Source organism: Suricata suricatta, chromosome 2, assembly GCF_006229205.1.
Source record: "Suricata suricatta isolate VVHF042 chromosome 2, meerkat_22Aug2017_6uvM2_HiC, whole genome shotgun sequence".
Classification (NCBI taxonomy): domain Eukaryota; kingdom Metazoa; phylum Chordata; class Mammalia; order Carnivora; family Herpestidae; genus Suricata; species Suricata suricatta.
The window spans coordinates 28,027,681-28,045,105 of NC_043701.1; the positions used below are offsets into that span (position 1 = coordinate 28,027,681).

The 17,425-nt window shown below is 39.3% G+C and overlaps 1 protein-coding gene across 16 annotated transcripts in view; it reads left to right on the forward strand.

Moving 5' to 3' along the window:
- Nucleotides 1-17,425, forward strand: part of CADPS2 (calcium dependent secretion activator 2) — a 522,703-nt gene that overhangs the window by 473,090 nt on the left and 32,188 nt on the right. For all 16 annotated transcript variants that reach the window (XM_029924158.1, XM_029924180.1, XM_029924174.1 and 13 more), the window contains 2 exons: nt 8,722-8,805; nt 8,897-8,929. In XM_029924158.1, the coding sequence (XP_029780018.1) occupies nt 8,722-8,805; nt 8,897-8,929 (117 nt within the window). The remainder of the gene's footprint in view (nt 1-8,721; nt 8,806-8,896; nt 8,930-17,425) is intronic.

The following is a 17,425-nucleotide window of genomic DNA, read 5'->3' on the forward strand; positions in this document are numbered from 1 at the left end:
TATATATATGTATATATATATATATGCCACATCTTCTTAATCCATTCATCAGGTGATGGACATTTAGGCTCTTTGCATGATTTGGCTATTGTGGACAGTGCTGCTATGAACATTGGGGTACATGTGCCCCTATGCATCAGCACTTCTGTATCCCCTGGATAAATCCCTAGCAGTGCTATTGCTGGTTCATAAGGGAGTTCTATTGATAGTTTTTTGAGGAATCTCCAAACTGATTTCCAAAGTGGCTGTACCAGTTTACATTCCCACCAACAGTGCAGGAGGGTGCCCATTTCTCCACATCCTCACCAGCATCTATAGTCTCTTGATTTGTTCATTTTAGCCACTCTGACTGGTGTGAGGTGGTATCTCAGTGTGGTTTTGATGTGTATTTCCCTGATGATGAGTGACGCTGAGCATCATTTCATATGTCTGTTGGCCATCTAGATGTCCTCCCTGGAGAAGTGTCTGTTTATATCTTCTGCCCATTTCTTCACTGGATTATTCATTTTTCAAGCATAGAGTTTGGTGAGTTCCTTGTAGATTTTGGATATGCGCCCTTTATCTGATATGTCATTTGCAAGTATCTTTTCCCATTCTGTTGGTTGCCTATTAGTTTTCTTGATTGTTTCCTTTGCAGTGCAGAAGCTTTTTATCTTGATGAGGTCCCAATAGTTCATTTTTGTTCTTGATTCCCTTGCCTTTGGAGATGTGTCGAGTAGGAAATTCCTGTGATTGAGGTCAAGGAGGTTTCTCCTCTAGGGTTTTGATGGTTTCCTGTCTCACATTCAGGTCCTTCATCCATTTTTAGTTTATTTTTGTGTATGGTGTAAGAAAGTGGTCTAGTTTCATTCTTCTGCATGTTGCTGTCCAGCTCTCCCAGCACCACCTGTTAAAGAGGCTGTCTTTTTTCCATTAGATACTCTTTCCTGCTTTGTCAAAGATTAATTGGCTGTACATTTGTTGGCCCAGTTCTGGGCTCTCTATTCTATTCCGTGGGTCTAGACAGATTGAACCAACCATCTTAAGCTCCCACAGGAGATGACAATAAATGGTGGTTTTCTTCTTTCATTAAGCAAAGACAATAATCTCTAGTACAGTTCTTAAATGTTAGCATGCCAAAAAATTACCAGAGATCTTGTTAAAATGTAGATTCTATGCCCTGCTTTCCAACAATTCTGAGTCAGAAGCTTGAGAAGAGGATCAGGAATTACATGTGTAACCCGTCACCATGGTAGTTTTGAGGTGGAGGTTCAGTGAGCCAGACTTTGAGAAACACTGCTCCGATGAATCTCTATCCAGGCTATCCTATGAAAGATCTTTAAACTTCAGTGTAGTATTTGAAAACAAAACAGCCTCTAAGATAGTGTGTTCACATTTGTTTTTTCTGAAGAAATGATATTTTTAAAGGAGGCATTTATGGGGATACCTGGGTGGCTCAGTCCCTTAATAAGTGTCTGACTTCAGCTCAGGTCATGATCTCATTCATGGTTCGTGAGTTCAAGCCCCACATCAGGCTCCATGCTGCAGCACAGAGCCTGCTTTGGATCTTCTGTCCCCCTCTCCCCACCCCTCCCCCATTTATTCTCTCAAAAATAAACATTTTAAAAAGAGGCATTTATGAAATACCTACTGTGAAACTCCTATGGGATGGGTGGTCTTACCCTATTTCACAGATAGAAACACAGTCCTCAAAGAGAGAGTCAGGAATCAAACCTCTGAGCTTCAGATTCCTAATCCAGTGTACCTGCAGATTCCAGATCAGGAAATCAGTGAAAAGCTAAAATACTCTAAAAATTAAAATATGTAACTTCTAGGTTAACTATCAAATTTCAAGAGTCATGTCCTAAATAATTTTATTGTATCCTAGCATTTTAATTAACTCAAAATAAAGTAGATGAATAGAAAAATGAATCCCTTCTGTTGTATTCCAAGTGTTTCTTCCCATGTTTTAATTATCCTGTGCATATTGACATTTTTGCTACATTTGGATAAGTTAGAAAGAATCCTTTCTTTTTACCTCCTCTCTTCAATCGCCTCCATATCCTTCTCTCATACCACTCATCTTCACAAGTCATTTGAGAATGAGCCAGGACTCTGAGTCAGATCCAGCATTCAGTAGTACATGTCCCAATTACATATCCATTGTACACACCTAGAAAAAAGCTTCGCGTTCTCTCTCTCTGGCCTTTCTCCACCTAGCACCTAAATGCTGGTGTCATTGGGTTTCCATCTTTAGTGTTCTTTTGAACTCACTTCACAAATTTCTGTGACTTTCACACTTCTGACTGTATATACTAATGATTCCTAACTCTGTGTCCAAGAGGCAGAGAGGAATCATGATGAAAAACCCAGCTTCAGACCTGAGGATCCTGATGTCTTCCTCCAAGAACAGTGGGAAGCCACCAAAGGGTTAGGGTGGCAGTGAGTAGCAGTAAGGAATTAATCCTATTTGCATTATAAGAAGAGGCATCTGATTGCCTGTAGCAAATAGGTTACAGACGGGGTGGGATGGAGACTGTTACATTGGTCTCAGGTGGATTAATCCAAAGACACTTAAGGAGTACTGTAGATTGAATTTTTGTGTCCCCTCCACCCAAAGTCATATGTTGAAACTTAATAATCTCTAAGATGATGGTATTAGGAGGTGGGACCTTTGAATTAGGTCATGAGGATGGAGTTCTCATGAACAGGATTAGTGCCCTTATTAAAATAAAACAAAGCAGAGCTCCGTAGCACCTTTTGCCATACAAAATCACAGCTGTCAGTCCAAAGACATCATCTTTGAACCACAAAGTGGGTTTTTACCAGACACCAAGTATACTATCATCTTGTTTATGGACATCCCCGTCTCCAGAACTGTGAGCAAAAGATGTCCATTGTTTATAAATCACCCAGTCCAAAGCATTCTGGTACAGCAGACCCAGGATTAGTATTGGGGAAAGGAAGACCAACCATAAGGATTGCTCCTAGGTTTAGAGCTTGAAGCACAGGATGGATATTGAGGCCATCGACTCCTGCAGGATGCCTGGAAGAGGAATGGATTTTGAGAGCAAGACCATAATGTGGGTATTGGACATGTTGACCTGGAGCTGCCTCTGAGATGTCTGAGTGAGGGGAGACCAAGGAGACAGTCACCTAATAGTTGGGTCTGGAATTCAGAGGAGGCATATGGAACCAAACTATCAACGTGATTATATGATTTCGACTATTGGAAATGATTCTGTGTCAGTGGCTACTGTTCTCAGGCAGATGTCCAGTAACTGGAAACCCTATGGAAAAATGAAAATCAACCTTCAAACAGGGGGAAACATAAAGGTGCTTCTACACAGAAAGGGACATAGATCATTTTTAGTGAGGAAAAAATAAAGTGACAGCAGGAACATTAAATCTTGCCGTGGAAAGGAAACAAAAAATGTTATATTTATTGCCACCTTCTATTAATTAAGTTGCCCTAATGGTGGGATAGTCAGAAGATCTGAACTCTGCTCCTGCTTTTTCATGGTACCATTTGGGTCTTCCTACACAACTTAATTTCCTCCTCAGAAAAGCATGAGTATCAGATCAAAAAGTATTTGTAGCCTTTTGTCAGTCTAAAACAAAACCTTTATATAGAGTTCTTCATAGAAGCCTGGGACCCGCATCTTTTCTCCCCAGATTGTAGGGTCACGTGGCACACACAGTGCTGCAGTTGGAGCCCTGAGACCCTCTAGCCAGGACTTTTCAAACATTTTTATGATGTTTATAAGACATATTTAATGTTCTGGAGTGTATGTTGGGTGGCACCCTAAGGTATAACATTGGTCAGAGCACTGCTCTGATTGAAGAGGGGAAGGAGGCCTTAGAGCCCCGCCTATGGGACCCCATCTCCCAAGGCAGGCCTGCCCAGGGCTCACTCCAGAGTCCAGTCCCTTTGTTCACAGATGAGGAAGCAGAGGCCCAGTAGGTAGCTGCGGAGCCAGGACTTGGTCCTCGTGGTCCCTAGACCTGTCACCTTGCCACCACACTACACAGAATTCAGCAAGAGCAGAAGAAAAGAGTGGGTGCTTCACTTACCAGGCTACTGGTGTCCCTTCTAGGTCTGGGTGGTACCCACCAGCCTGGGTGTCCCTTCTTTGACAGGCATACATGCTTTGGGACCAGCGTGGGCAGGTAGATGAGAATGGAATTCACATGTGTAACGTGAGGATGCTGAGGAAAACCTGTGAGAGAAGAGAGAAGGAAGCACTTGGGGGAAATGGTTGACAGAGCCAAGAATGAGAAAATGACCACTCCCATAATGCACTCTGATACTGGAGCTCAGTAAATTCTGGGTATGGCATAAAAGAGCAGAGCAATCAGTTCAACTTCCTAAATCCTCGATTATTCCAAAGGGGCGCAGGGTTAGAAAAGAAGATACACTGCCTCACAGAGTTCATATAGCTATAAATGCGTAGGTGTAAATATATATGTACACACCCATGTTCTTTTTGATAACCTAGAATATTTTCCCCTGAGTGTCTCTTGAGAATAAGATGGGCAGAGGATTCATCAAACCAGACTACCTAGATTCTGTCATTAAAGTATCTCACCAACTCAACCTAAGATTAATTTGATTAACTTTACTCATTCAGATCCAGGTTATATATGCAGAAGACACCTGTTCAAAAAAGATATGTGCCCAAAAGGAGTATTAGGAGCCTTTAGGAGAGAGGAAATACAAAATACGATCGGTCACTCTATTTATGGGGCAAGGGACCAGCGGAGAAGTGCGGGGAGTTTACCAGCGTGTGCTAGATGTGCCATTTTAAGAATTGTCTTAGATACTTTGTGGAATGAGCTATGTTACAAATAAATATTTGCTGTCAAGTACTATACCTCCTTGCTCAGAGGTATCTTCCTGTATCATTCCAGTTTTTGTATCCAGGTGTGGAAAATCTGGAAAGACCTTTTGGGAGTCCATTGGAACAAAGATTCAGAGAAATGGATTCACAGTTGGAGAAACGTGGCCGAGGAAGGGACAGTTGCATTGTTTCCTAACATTTACTTTCTGATTCAGGAAAGAAACCTGTTTTCTTCCAGTCCATGGTATTCTGGCTCCATGGGGATTTTTAACAAGACTCGCTAGTCCTGATCTTATCAAATAAATATAAAACATCTGCTAATAATTGTCTCCAGCATCACTAACCCTTGCTCCCCACCACCAAAAAAAAAAAAAAAAAAAAAAAGGAAGAGAGAAAAAGAAAGGAAAGAACTTGGTTTTTCAGGATGTGTTATTTGGATGAATTTCTTCTCTCTGGAAGATGTTATCATTTGCAGGACAAATGATGCAAATACCTCTTATTTACTACATGAAATGTCATAGCTGATAAAGCAAGACCTGTGTTTTGAACCCACCAATCAATAGCTGGAATATTCCCAATAACTTTTTAGAATCTGGGGTCCACTTTCCGTACATATGGGAATATGAATCTCATGCCCTGTTAAAATTCAACAGGAAATTGAAACCAACATGCCTGTGGCACACTTCATGTTTCATTCTAGTTATTTCAAAGTGCTTTTCATCTTTAATTTCCTTGAGAGTGTGCATAGTGAGGCAAAGTTGGTAATTACCCAGACAGACTTTAGGTGTTAAATATTATTCAAACAAACCCAGTAAATGGCATCTACAATAAAGAGCAGGGAAACAAAGAGATTACAGTTTTTCATTCCAACCCGACACCCTCAGGAGAACAGAGAGCACAAGGCAAACCCCGAAGTGTTTATATACTCCCTGAGCTGTACTGAGAAAGTTCACAGGAAGCAGTTAAAGACGCAGCAACTAAACCCAGCATTTAACTGGATTTCTTTGGAATCTTGCTGTTTTGTGCAATTAACAGCCAGACGGAAAATATATCATGATTAGTCAATCTTGATTTTAATAGAGTTTGGTTTTTAGGGCAGCTCTTCTACCACATATGCCTCATAGAAATCTCACAAAGACTGCCTTCCTGTAGGACCTGTGTGGCTCAGCTGGCGGGTCCCAGTGGTGCAGACTCTGTTCACGGCCATGTAAGCACATAAAGTCCCCACTGTATTGCACCTCCCCAAGGACTACTTGGGGTAGAGAGGAACTCAAGGTGACGCTCTCCGCTCTTGTTAAAATGGAGGCAAAGAATGTTCTGACATTCATGCCACAGCCAGCCAGTCCTTACGTAGGATTTACAAAGATACAGCTCAGGCTTGCTTCTCACCAGAGAGGGTGAACCAGACAGGCCGGCAGATGGTACACTGGGGAATCTTTGGCCCTGAAACCGTCCACCAGGAGGCTTCCGCAAGTGTCGTTTAATCGAAACCTCCGTTTCTGCCATCCAGCGGCTCAGCTCCTGTGCCACCTTGTAAATGAAGCGTACCCAATGTCCTCCAGTTAGAAGCCATGCTTTCCCTCCTCCTGTTTCAGTTACACTGTTTGCCCATCTTTGCTGGCCTTTAAAACTCTGCCTGTTATGACCACGAGTATACCAGCCTGTCTCTCCCACTGGTTTGTGGGTTCCTGGAAGGAAAGGTCTAAGACTCCTATTGTCTGCATTTCACACATTAGGTGCTCAATAATAGCAAAATGACATTTATTGAGTACTTATATGCTGAGCTTGTTACTTATTTAATACTTAACAACTATCTACTGGTAATGAATATGGGCCTTGGAGCCAGACCACCTATGTTCAAAGCCTCCTTCCATTACCCTGTGACTTATCAGACACAGTTTTCTAGACCTATCTAATGGATAGTGATTTAGCTCATTGTATCAATAATATTAATTCTTTGCATTTCTTTAGTATTTTGCTGTTTTCACAGTCCTTGCCCATCCCAAATGATCTTCACTGATCCTTCTGAGATGGGCATGATGGCTGTCGTTTTCCCCCTTTGACCGAAGAGTCTGCTAGAGAAGCTCGTGGCTTGACTGTTGTCTTATAGCGAGAAATGGGCATGGCTACCACTTGAACTAAGATCTTCTAAATCCTTCCACGGGCTTCTTGCCTTGTCCCTCAGCACCACCCATGTGTGTACACATATCCTCGCCGGAGGGTACCAAGAACCAGGTGCTGGCTAGAGCCTTCGCCAGCTCAGGTTGCCTGGTAACCATAGCAATCGTCGCTCTCCTCGTGGCAAATGCGATCACCTGGCACACACTGGCTCTCACGATTGGAGTTAGAAGAGACGAAGCATTTTCCACAGAGGGCCATTAAGTTTGGAATTCCCTTCCCCTGGTCTGACATAGCCCTGGAGGATTGGTCTTCTGGGTCTTTGCAAACCACATCAAGTTGAGTTAGCCAACTGTGATTGGTAAGAAATCCTAACGGGCAGGAAGAAAGTGCTAAATTGACTTTTAGTAGCTGTGAGCAATTTGTGACTTTTCGTAGCTGTGAGCAATTTGTAACTTTGTGTTTTTTGCTGTTTGTATCCCTTAGGATAACTAACGAACCATCCATAATTTTCATTCTTTAAAATTTTAGTCAGCCGTTTATATGAGTTTGTTTCTGTGTTCTTACATCATGTCGCACATGATGTGATGGAGAAACCTATAGGGAAGTTTTTGTTTCTTTTGCATAAACTATTTTGCAGTAATTGACCAGCCATGAGAAAAGATTATCTCCTGTGCACTCTCAGTGAGTTCTCTGGTCACCAGAGACCAATAAGCTGTGTCTCTAGAACTATTATCACTTTGTTGAAGAAGCTGCTATGTGAACAAAAACCAGCCTTTGTTAATTTCCCTTTTCGGATTTAAAAAACCTTGTCAGTATTTTCCCTCTGGGAGTTTATAATTTGTCAATAGAGCATATTATTGTAGTTCTAAAGAGGGAAGATATAGAGCAGTAGATTCTCACTAATTTCTTTGTCTTTATGCTGGATTTTAATGTTGCCACTACTGAAATATAATTCCCTACATTTTAAATCACATTATGGTATATAGTTCTTAACTTTCACTTCCGAGAAATATAAAATTTTAGAAATGTACAATGCTTTTGAGACAAACTTAATTTCTCACACACACACACACACACACACACACACACACACAATTTAACTGGTGGAGAAACTGATTGATGCAGTGGTTGACCTGAGCCCACAGTGTAGTCCGTGTAAGAATCAGGCTATCTAAACTCAGTCTAGTACTCTTGCTCTTATCGCCTGCGGTGTGTTTATCTGTTCTAGCTCTCCAACTGCTTTGTAAGCTTCTGAAAGCAGATTTGAACCTTGTATGTCCTAATTAGAGCTGCTTGGTTAATGCCTGTTAACTAATGTCAGACTTGATTGCAGTTTTACAAGAGCCTGGAAGGCTATACATTCCTTTCATTATCTGGTCTTTTTTATTCATCCTTTTCTATAGGTAGAAAAAGTTGGGAAATGGCCAAATGATTTATGATAGAAAAGAATTTGATTAAACTTCACCATCATTGCTCCTAAACATCTATTCTGAAGTTAAAAATTATTTTAAGGAATAGTCTAAGGAATTTCGAATTATTTATTAATGGTTTAAGTTGTCTCACATGTATAGTGACCAGACGGCTATTCTTTGCTCTTAAAAAACTTTGTGTATTATTTCCAGCAATGGAAAAGGACCTTCAAGCTCATCTTCAAAATGAAAGAGTAAACATAACAAATCAACAGTCAAGGTGGATTTTGTGCTGTGGGAGAAGTTGATTTAGGGATTGTTTGCCCTGTATTATTTTGCAATATCAAGATACTCACTATAAACAATTACAGTTTGTTTCAGTGTTGGAAGGGGTGTTGTCTAAGCTGTCAAGATATGATGAAGGCACTTTCTTTTCATCCATTCTGTCATTCACTGTAAGTATTTGAGTTTTCTTTTGACTGTTGTCATAGTACTTATCTAACAGTTCAGAAAACAAGTCTCATAATTATCTCTTTTCCACTTAAGGTGAAAGCAGCTGCAAAATATGTTGATGTCCCAGTAAGTATTTTTCCATTTGTTTTTTTTAAAATGATATATATATAGATAGGGGCTGGTACCTGGGTGGCTCAGTCATTTAAGCATCAGACTCTTGGTTTCGGCTCAGGTCATGATCTCATGGTTTCGTGGGTTCAGGCTCCATGCTGACAGTACAGAGCCTGCTTGGGATTCTGTCCCCCTCTCTCTGTCCCTCCCCCACTCACACAGTCTCTCTCTCAGAAAACTGTGTGTGTATGTTACATGTGTTACATGTATACACACACATACACGTGTATATATGTACATATCTGTAAATATATATATATAAGTTTTTAAAATAATTTTGGTTTCCCACAGGTGTATTTCAAATCTTGAAAACAGTAAGTGCCAACCTAAGGGAGAAGTTTGTTTTCTTTAAGCAAGTGCTAGCCCTCATAACAAGGCTTGACACAGTTATTTCAGTGTATGTTTTTCATTTCAACTTGGGAACTCGGATGGAGGCCAAGTCATTGTGAGGGCATGTCAGCCCAGTCATAGAGCACTGTTATAATACTCTAGGACAGGTAGAAAATGCCTCATTCTTTTTATAGAGAAATGCTCCCTCTCTCCTCCCTTAATATGAAAATTATAATAGGTTTCTTATAGGAGTTAAAGTAATAAAAAAGATGAACCAGTTAAATCAAAGAACTAGTTTTCTAAACACAAAAGTATTATAAATCAGTTTTCCCTTATTTCAACATTTGGTTTTTCACAGAATTCTTGGGAAATAATTTGTAACCTGTAAATCTGTTCAAAGATTAAGATGCCATGAGCTACAATTAGAAAATTCGCACAATAGGGGTGACTGGTGACTCAGTGAGTGAAGGATCTAATTCTTGACTTCATCTCAGGTCTCGATCTCAGGGTTGTGAGTTCAGGCCTCATATTGGACTCCATGCTGGGTGTGATGCCCATGTTAAAAAAAAAAAATCACGTGATAAATATAATCAAGTTAGTGCAGCATTTTTAAGTTGATAATCCCGAAAAATTAGTTTTTGCCTTCATTCTGTTATCACATGTATGATCAAGGCCTAATATGTTCTGTTTAATATATATCTTGGCATATGTATCACTTTTCAAAGAATTTGAACACAATGGAAATAAAGCTTACAAATTCAAAGTCAGTGGAAATGAAATAGAAGTCATCTTTGCTTAAGACTGTGCTTGGGCAGCACCACATGTAGATCCTCATTATGAGGGTTGGTGATCTGAGTCCCGGCAGGCTTGTAGACCAGGAATAGACAGCTCTTATTCTTTAAATGCAGAACTACGTTTTATACTGTGGACTAGACAGTCCCCAGATTTATTCCTGCTATAATTATTATAAATGGGTTTTTGTATCATTTGATTTTATTATTTTTTTCATCGTGTAAGTGTACTCTTTAATCCCCATTTCTCTACTTCCCCTGTTTTTCCCACACACCTGCCGTCTCTAACCATCAGTCTATTCTTTGTAGTTAAGAGTATAAACGGTGGGGCTTTTGGGTGGCTAAGTGAGCTGACGGGGCCTGGAGCCTCCTTTGGATTCTAAGCCTCTCTCTCTCTCTCTCTCTCTCTCTCTCTCAAATATAAATAAACATTAAAAAAATTTAAAGAGTATAAATGGGTACTTTAAATGAGAAGTCCATGGACTTTCCTGTCTTTGCATGGGGTTTCTTTGTAACAAGTCTCTTTTATCTTACAAATGATTCCCAAAGAAGTCTTGATATATTCCTTGTCTTCTACATAGAATCAGAAAATCAGCACTGGGAAATAAGCAGAAATAATCACATATAGGGTCTTGCAAAGTGACAGCACAAAAGAAGGGAAAATTAAGGAGAAGAGTTTATATTTCCTGTCTTAAAAGAAAAAGACAATGGATCATTAAGAACACATGAAATTCATTGAAATTCCTAGCAAATATCTTATAATGCAGTTTTGTTTTTATTTTGAATCATAGATAGAATGGGACACAATATTTCTGTTCTTAGGGCTTTTGAAATTCTTAACCTGGCCTTGTCCTAGGTCTGTTGACCTTCTAGAACTTCAGAGTTGAAAGATACATAATGAGGTTTATTTTCCTTTTAGATCCTAAAGCCCCTCCCCCAATATCCCTCACAAAAATTCATTCAGTCTCTTTTAATTTTTTCAGTGATTGCAGGCTTACCATTAGGCAGCCTCCTCTTAGGTTTAATGAATTGAAATTCTGTACCTCTGTGAATTCTACCTTGGTTCTAATCCCTCTTCTACATGATAGCCCTTCAAATGTTTGATGATAATTAATCATGCCGCCTCTTCCCAAAGGATGTGGTGGCTATTCAAAAGGATATACTGTCTGAGGAATTCTTATTTTCTATATTAAACAAGCTCAGTTTCTTCACTGAACTCACTAATGAAATATTTATATAAGTAACACTAAATGCTAGGCCCTGGGCTTACATGATGAAAATAGACATTGCCTGCCCACAAGCCATTCAGTGTCCAGGATGAAAGAGATAGGGAAACAGATACAGCATGAAAACAGCTACAACTGTACCCAAGCTCTGTATCATACTAGTCACTCTGTAGATGCATTCCAGCTTACCAGCGTCATTGTTAAATCAAGTTGTGCAACCTCCTCCCCACAGCCCCTCCCCTCCCAACAGAGCACACTAAACCATAGTCATGGTCTGGCCATGGCAGATTATTACTGATGGCCTGTGGATATTAACTTCAAAAGCTATAAGTTGCTGTTGACTGTTAACTGGTTTTTTTATGCTAAAAAGCCAGCAAATATGCCTCCCTGAAGCCTTCTTTTAAAAAGACTCTCGAGAGAAAAAAGAAGACTGGTTCACCTTTCATAAAAACTAACTCAGGGGCGCCTGGGTGGCTCAGTCAGTTAAGCGTCCGGCTTTGACTCAGGTCATGATCTCACGGTTCATGGGTTCGAGCTCTGCGTCAGGCTCTGTGCTGACAGCTAGCTCAGCCTGGAGCCTGCTTCGAATTCTGTGTTTCCCTCTCTCTCTGACCCTCCCCTGCTCGCACTGTCTCTCTCTGTCTCTCAAAAATAAATAAATAAATAAATAAATAAATAAATAAATAAATAAATAAATAAAATAACTCAAACCTGTTCAAAAACCTACCAGTAAAATGAAAACTATAAAACTTAGAAAACATAAGAGAATATATATGTGGTCTTGGGCTTGGTGAGGATGTTTCAGGTACAACACCAAAAACCTCCATGAAAGAAAAACAGTGTCAAATGGACTTAATAATTAAGTGCTCTCCACAGTTAAAAGAATGAAAAGACAAGCCAGAGACACATGTTTGGTAAAGAAAAACTTGTCTAAAATGTATGAAGAACTCTCAACAATAAAAAAATTTTTAATGGCAAAAGAACAGAATGGAGACTATATCAAAGGCATACAGATACCAAATAAGCACATGAAAAGATACTCATCATCATTTATTGGTAGGGACACGCATGTTAAAATAATGTGATACCACTACACAGCTATTTAGTGTGGCTAAAATTTAAATTTTTAAAAAGCTGGCATGGCAAGATGTTGGCAGGGACTCTCATTCATTGCTGGCATGAAAGGAATATGTATGGCCACTTTGGAAGATGGACTGCTTCTTAGAAAGCTAAAGAGCATTACCTGCAACCCACCAATTGCACTTTTAGGTGTTTACCCAACTGATTTGAAAATGTGCATCTGCACCAAAACCTGCATATAGCAGCCTTTTTCATAATCACCATTGTAAGCAACCAAAATATCCTTCAATAGACAAAGGCAAAAATTGGAATACTGCCCAGCAAAAAAAAAAAAAAAAAAAAAAAAAAAAAAAAAAAAAAAAAAAAAAAAAAAAAAAAAAAAGAAAGAAAGTAAAGAAAAAAGAAAGAAAGGAAAAGGAAAAGAAAAAGAAAAATTGGCCAGCAGGCCACACAAGGACATGGATGAATCTTAAAGGCATACTGCCAAGTGCGAGAAGGCAGTCTGAGAAGGCTACACGCTATATAACTCTATTTATATCACCCTTATAGTAAAGGCAGAACTATAAAGATTATAAAGCAGATTAATGGTTGCTATAAGTTCAAGTTCAGGGAAGTGAGTAGGTAAAGCCCAGGAAACTTTAGGAGCAGTGGAACTCTTCTGTGTGATACTGTAATGGTTATGTAATTCTATGTATTTGTCAAAACCTAACATTACAGCACAAATATTGAACCTGAGCACAGGTAAATTTTTAAAGGGACAATTGGGATATCATGGGATCCCAGGATGGAAAGGACACTGTGGTTTCTTTGTTTTTTAATCTAATTCTATTGCAACTGTGTGGAGTAATCTCCCTGAAAAAGAGGAAAAAGTGTTGGTGTGAGTAACTTTGGAAACAATTGGAGTCTGTAAAAGTAAAGGGAAAAGGAGCTGTACATAAGCAATGTAGTCTAATTGATCAACTGTTTCCCCTACACCTCTACACTGGAAGTGAATGGTTAAGTAAAGAGATGGTATTTGGTGAAAGCCAAGTTTCTGACTGTTGGAAGTGAGAGGCTGGAGACGAGAGGAAGAGACTAGCATGATCCATGTGGTAATGGATTAGAGTTGGAGTCATCAGTGTGAACTTGTCTTGAGCTTAATACAGAGGTGGTTACATGTAGAAATATACACATGCACATACATTTCCTTGGTGTGTGAGCTGAGAGCTACCCCTGTGGCAACAAATACACCTAGTGCTCAGATCTTAGTATCTAGTCTGCAGTAAAATGAACCAGGGCTCTTTGGAGAAATGGCAGATGCTAGGACTGGGGCAGCAAATCTATAAAATGAGCCTGGAGCATCTTACGGTGACAGAAAGTAAAAGAAGTGTTTGGAAGAAAAAACTCACAATGCTAGGGGATATGTTAAAGAGACACAGGAGGCACCTGAAGAGCTCCCAAGGGCCTGAGCTAGGATCATTTGAGCAGCTAAATAAATTAGGTAGTATTATAACCCAATGTATAAAATAAATATCCATTAGTCCATACTCATGCAACTAAATGATTGATTGAGCAAATAAATGTGGAGATAGATAAAATCTCCCTTACAAAGACTTCCCAATAATTAACATGGGTACTTGACTCCCAAGGAGGCAGGGTAAGTGCCCACAACTAAGGCCATGCCCAGTGACTTCCTTCCAAAGAATACAGCATGAGAAGGAGGGGGAATGGGGGGTATAGATTTATGAAGAAATCTGATAAATACTACCTCAGCCCCTTGATTGAGGACAACACCAACAGTGATAAATTATGTTGACATAATCATAAATAGTCTGTGGTCTTCCTATAAAAAACCTCTAACACCAGATCAATCATGACAAGTCTTGCTCCTTTTTCCACATTTTTTCCTAGCTCCTCATCTTATCACCTTCTAGGTGACATTTTGGGGTTTTGTTGTCTCTTGGATAGAATAGGACAGACATTGAAAGTTCATAGAATGCTAGGGGCTCCCAGGTGGCTCAGTCGTTTGAGCATCCAATTCTTGATTTGGGCTCAGGTCATGATCTCATGGTCATGAGATAGAACCCTGCGTTGGGCTCCACACTAAGCATGGAGCCTGCTTGGGGGTCTCCCTTTTCCTTCTGCCATGCCCCCATCCATGCTCGCTCTTTCTCTCACTCAAAAATAAACATTTTTTTAAAGTTACAGAATGGTAGAATGATGCAGTAGGATTAATGCAGTTTTTATAGTATACTTGCTCATTTTATAGATGACCAAATTATAGGTTGTGATACTTACGGAGTATGTTGGGTGTGTGTGTGTGTGTGTGTGTGTGTGTGTGTGTGTGTACAATGATTATTGAAAATTGTCTTGTTTTCATTTGCATGCACATTGTATCTGAGCTCTCTGCTTGACTGTGAGGTGACACAGCTAAAGAGACCTGGAGGACATGATAAGGATTACTGTGATCATGAACAATGAGGAAGAAAGGAAAAACTCCTCATTGACTTGCTCCATAGTGCTGGTACCTGATCCTGGGTATCTGTCCTGAGAAACGAAGATGGTTTCTTTTTCTCTTGTCTCCGTTAATAATTCTTTCAAATGCTCTCTCTTCTTTATGACACTTGCCAAATATTTCTAACCTCACAACCCCAAAATATGGCTTGAATTCAGAGCTCTATCATGTACAGATTTGCTGCGGAGTCCAAGATTTAGTTCAGATCTCACATTTGCCTCCTATTAGCTGTCCGACCCCTGGGCTTCCATTTTCCCACCTGTGCGCTAAGGATAATGGATAATTCCTGTGCTGTCTCCCTCACTCGGTGATTAGGAGATTCGATGAGCATAATAACATAAAGGTTCTTTGTAAAGGTAAAACACTATTGAAATAAATAGGATTCTTACTGCTTCTACCTGGAGTTATGCTTCCTGTTCTCATACATTACCTGCAGTGCCCATTCCTTGCTTCAAGAACATGACTATTTTCCTAAAGAAAAATTATTCACCTTCCACAGTGAACAAATCAGATTGTTTTTCATTTATTTTCCTTTTATTTTAGAATATTAAGCACCTCATGTATATCAATGGTGACTTTTAAAGGTATAGTCGCCTTGCTGATTCAGTAGATAGAACATAGGACTCTTGATCTTGGAGTTGGGAGCTTGAGCCCCACATTGGGCATAGAGATTACTTAAAAATAATGTTTGTTATTGCCCATTGCTTATGGTTAAAGTTGAATAAAGATTTTTTTAATTAAAAATAAAGTTATAGTCGATCAGTTCAACAACAATGGTATTTTCCCTCTTTCCTTTGCTTCGAATATTTTTTATTTCCTAGATAAGGCAGCTCAAATACCCAGTGCTTTACATTCAAATGAGAGCCAGGCAGAACCCAGAGAGTGAAGCACCTGCCCACCAGGACATAGTCTACCGGAGGGAGGGATGCACTCTAGGACCAGAGTAAAGACTCACCATTACCAGAGAAGAGAGGGGTGCCTGTTGCCCTTTCTAGATGAGCATTTCACTTCTCTCATCTTTATTCTTCTGTTTTTGTTTTGTTTTGTATGGCTGGCTTTTCTGATGTAAGGGAAATCCATGGACTGCCTCTGGATTTGATCTTCTTACATCCTCAGGTCTCTTTTGAGCCAAAATGTGAAATGTTACAAATTGGGACTGAGTAACTCCATACCAGTCAATCTAAATTTTAAAAGCTAAATGAAATAATAGCCACAACATTTTCATTTCAGGTCTTCAAGTCCTTAGTGTAGTTTCTGTGGTTGATGTTGTAACAACTGTAGACAGACACTTGGTGAACATTGTTATAAACTGAGAGATTGAGTAACTTCATCATCATTATAATCACTACTCATGAAAGTAAGTTTAAAGGCATTATATTAGCACTTTTCTTGTCTGGTAGTCCTGTATCAGCACCTCTTCCTCTAAACTTTGAGATGTTGGTAATCTTTACTACAGATGAGAAATAACAGGAGAGATTCTAGAAGCTCATAGTGTCAAGTGAGCAAGGCATAGTAAGATTAAAACTGAGTGCCTGAATCTCAAAGTCAATCTGCTTCTTTTCCTTGAGTGTTTCAGGCTAATCTTTTAAACTATTATTCAGTACTCCTTTTAATATTTAAAATAACATCCTCTTTGGAAGGATAATTTCCCCCAGCAAGACAACAAACTATCAAATAACAATATTATATGCCGGTACATACAAATGCTTAGATCCATGAATAATAGAATATATCACAATGTAGAAGAAACAGTGTGAGGCATTCATATGAATTTAAGAGTGAAAACAATATGACTGCATAAGTTATATGAGCATTAGTAATAGCAGATTCTGATATACTCTCATAGCGTGTGTTGGGAGCCTGCTTTTTACTAACTATACTCACAGGGAGCAGACAGAAGTCCTATCCAGAGCAAGAACTCTGGAGAACTCTGTGGTGTGTGTGTGTGTGTGTGTGTGTGTGTGTGTGTGTATCACAGAAGTATGGGACTAAAGGAAACATACATACTTAAAACACACATGTTCCATATCTAAAGGATGTTTTCAAATGGATGTGGGTGCCACTACCTTTAGTTCAGAATTTTCTACTTTCCAAATTGGAGTCAAAATGTACAATAGTGTTAATTAATGGACTTTTGAATACCACTAAATTTAACAGAGAGAAAGGGGACTCTGGCTGCTTCACTGCTTGAAATAATAGTTTGGGGGGTATTTTAAGAACAATGAAAAGTGTTCTATTGTTTTAAAAAGTTAAACTATTATTATAAAATCTCCAAAACCTCATATCATTGTGACATTTTCATTGTTCACATCACCTCTTCCCCCAACCCCTTTTGTGAACTATTCCTCTTCCTAAGCGTATGTAATATTTAAGATGGGATAAACCTAGATTGAAGGTTTAGTTCTGTTTCTTTCCATTTGCTTTTCTATGTGAATACAATAGAATTATTATACTTTGTACAAAATTGGTAAAATATATTTTATGACATAATCATCATAGTGATACTCAAAATCCATTTTTGTAAGTATTT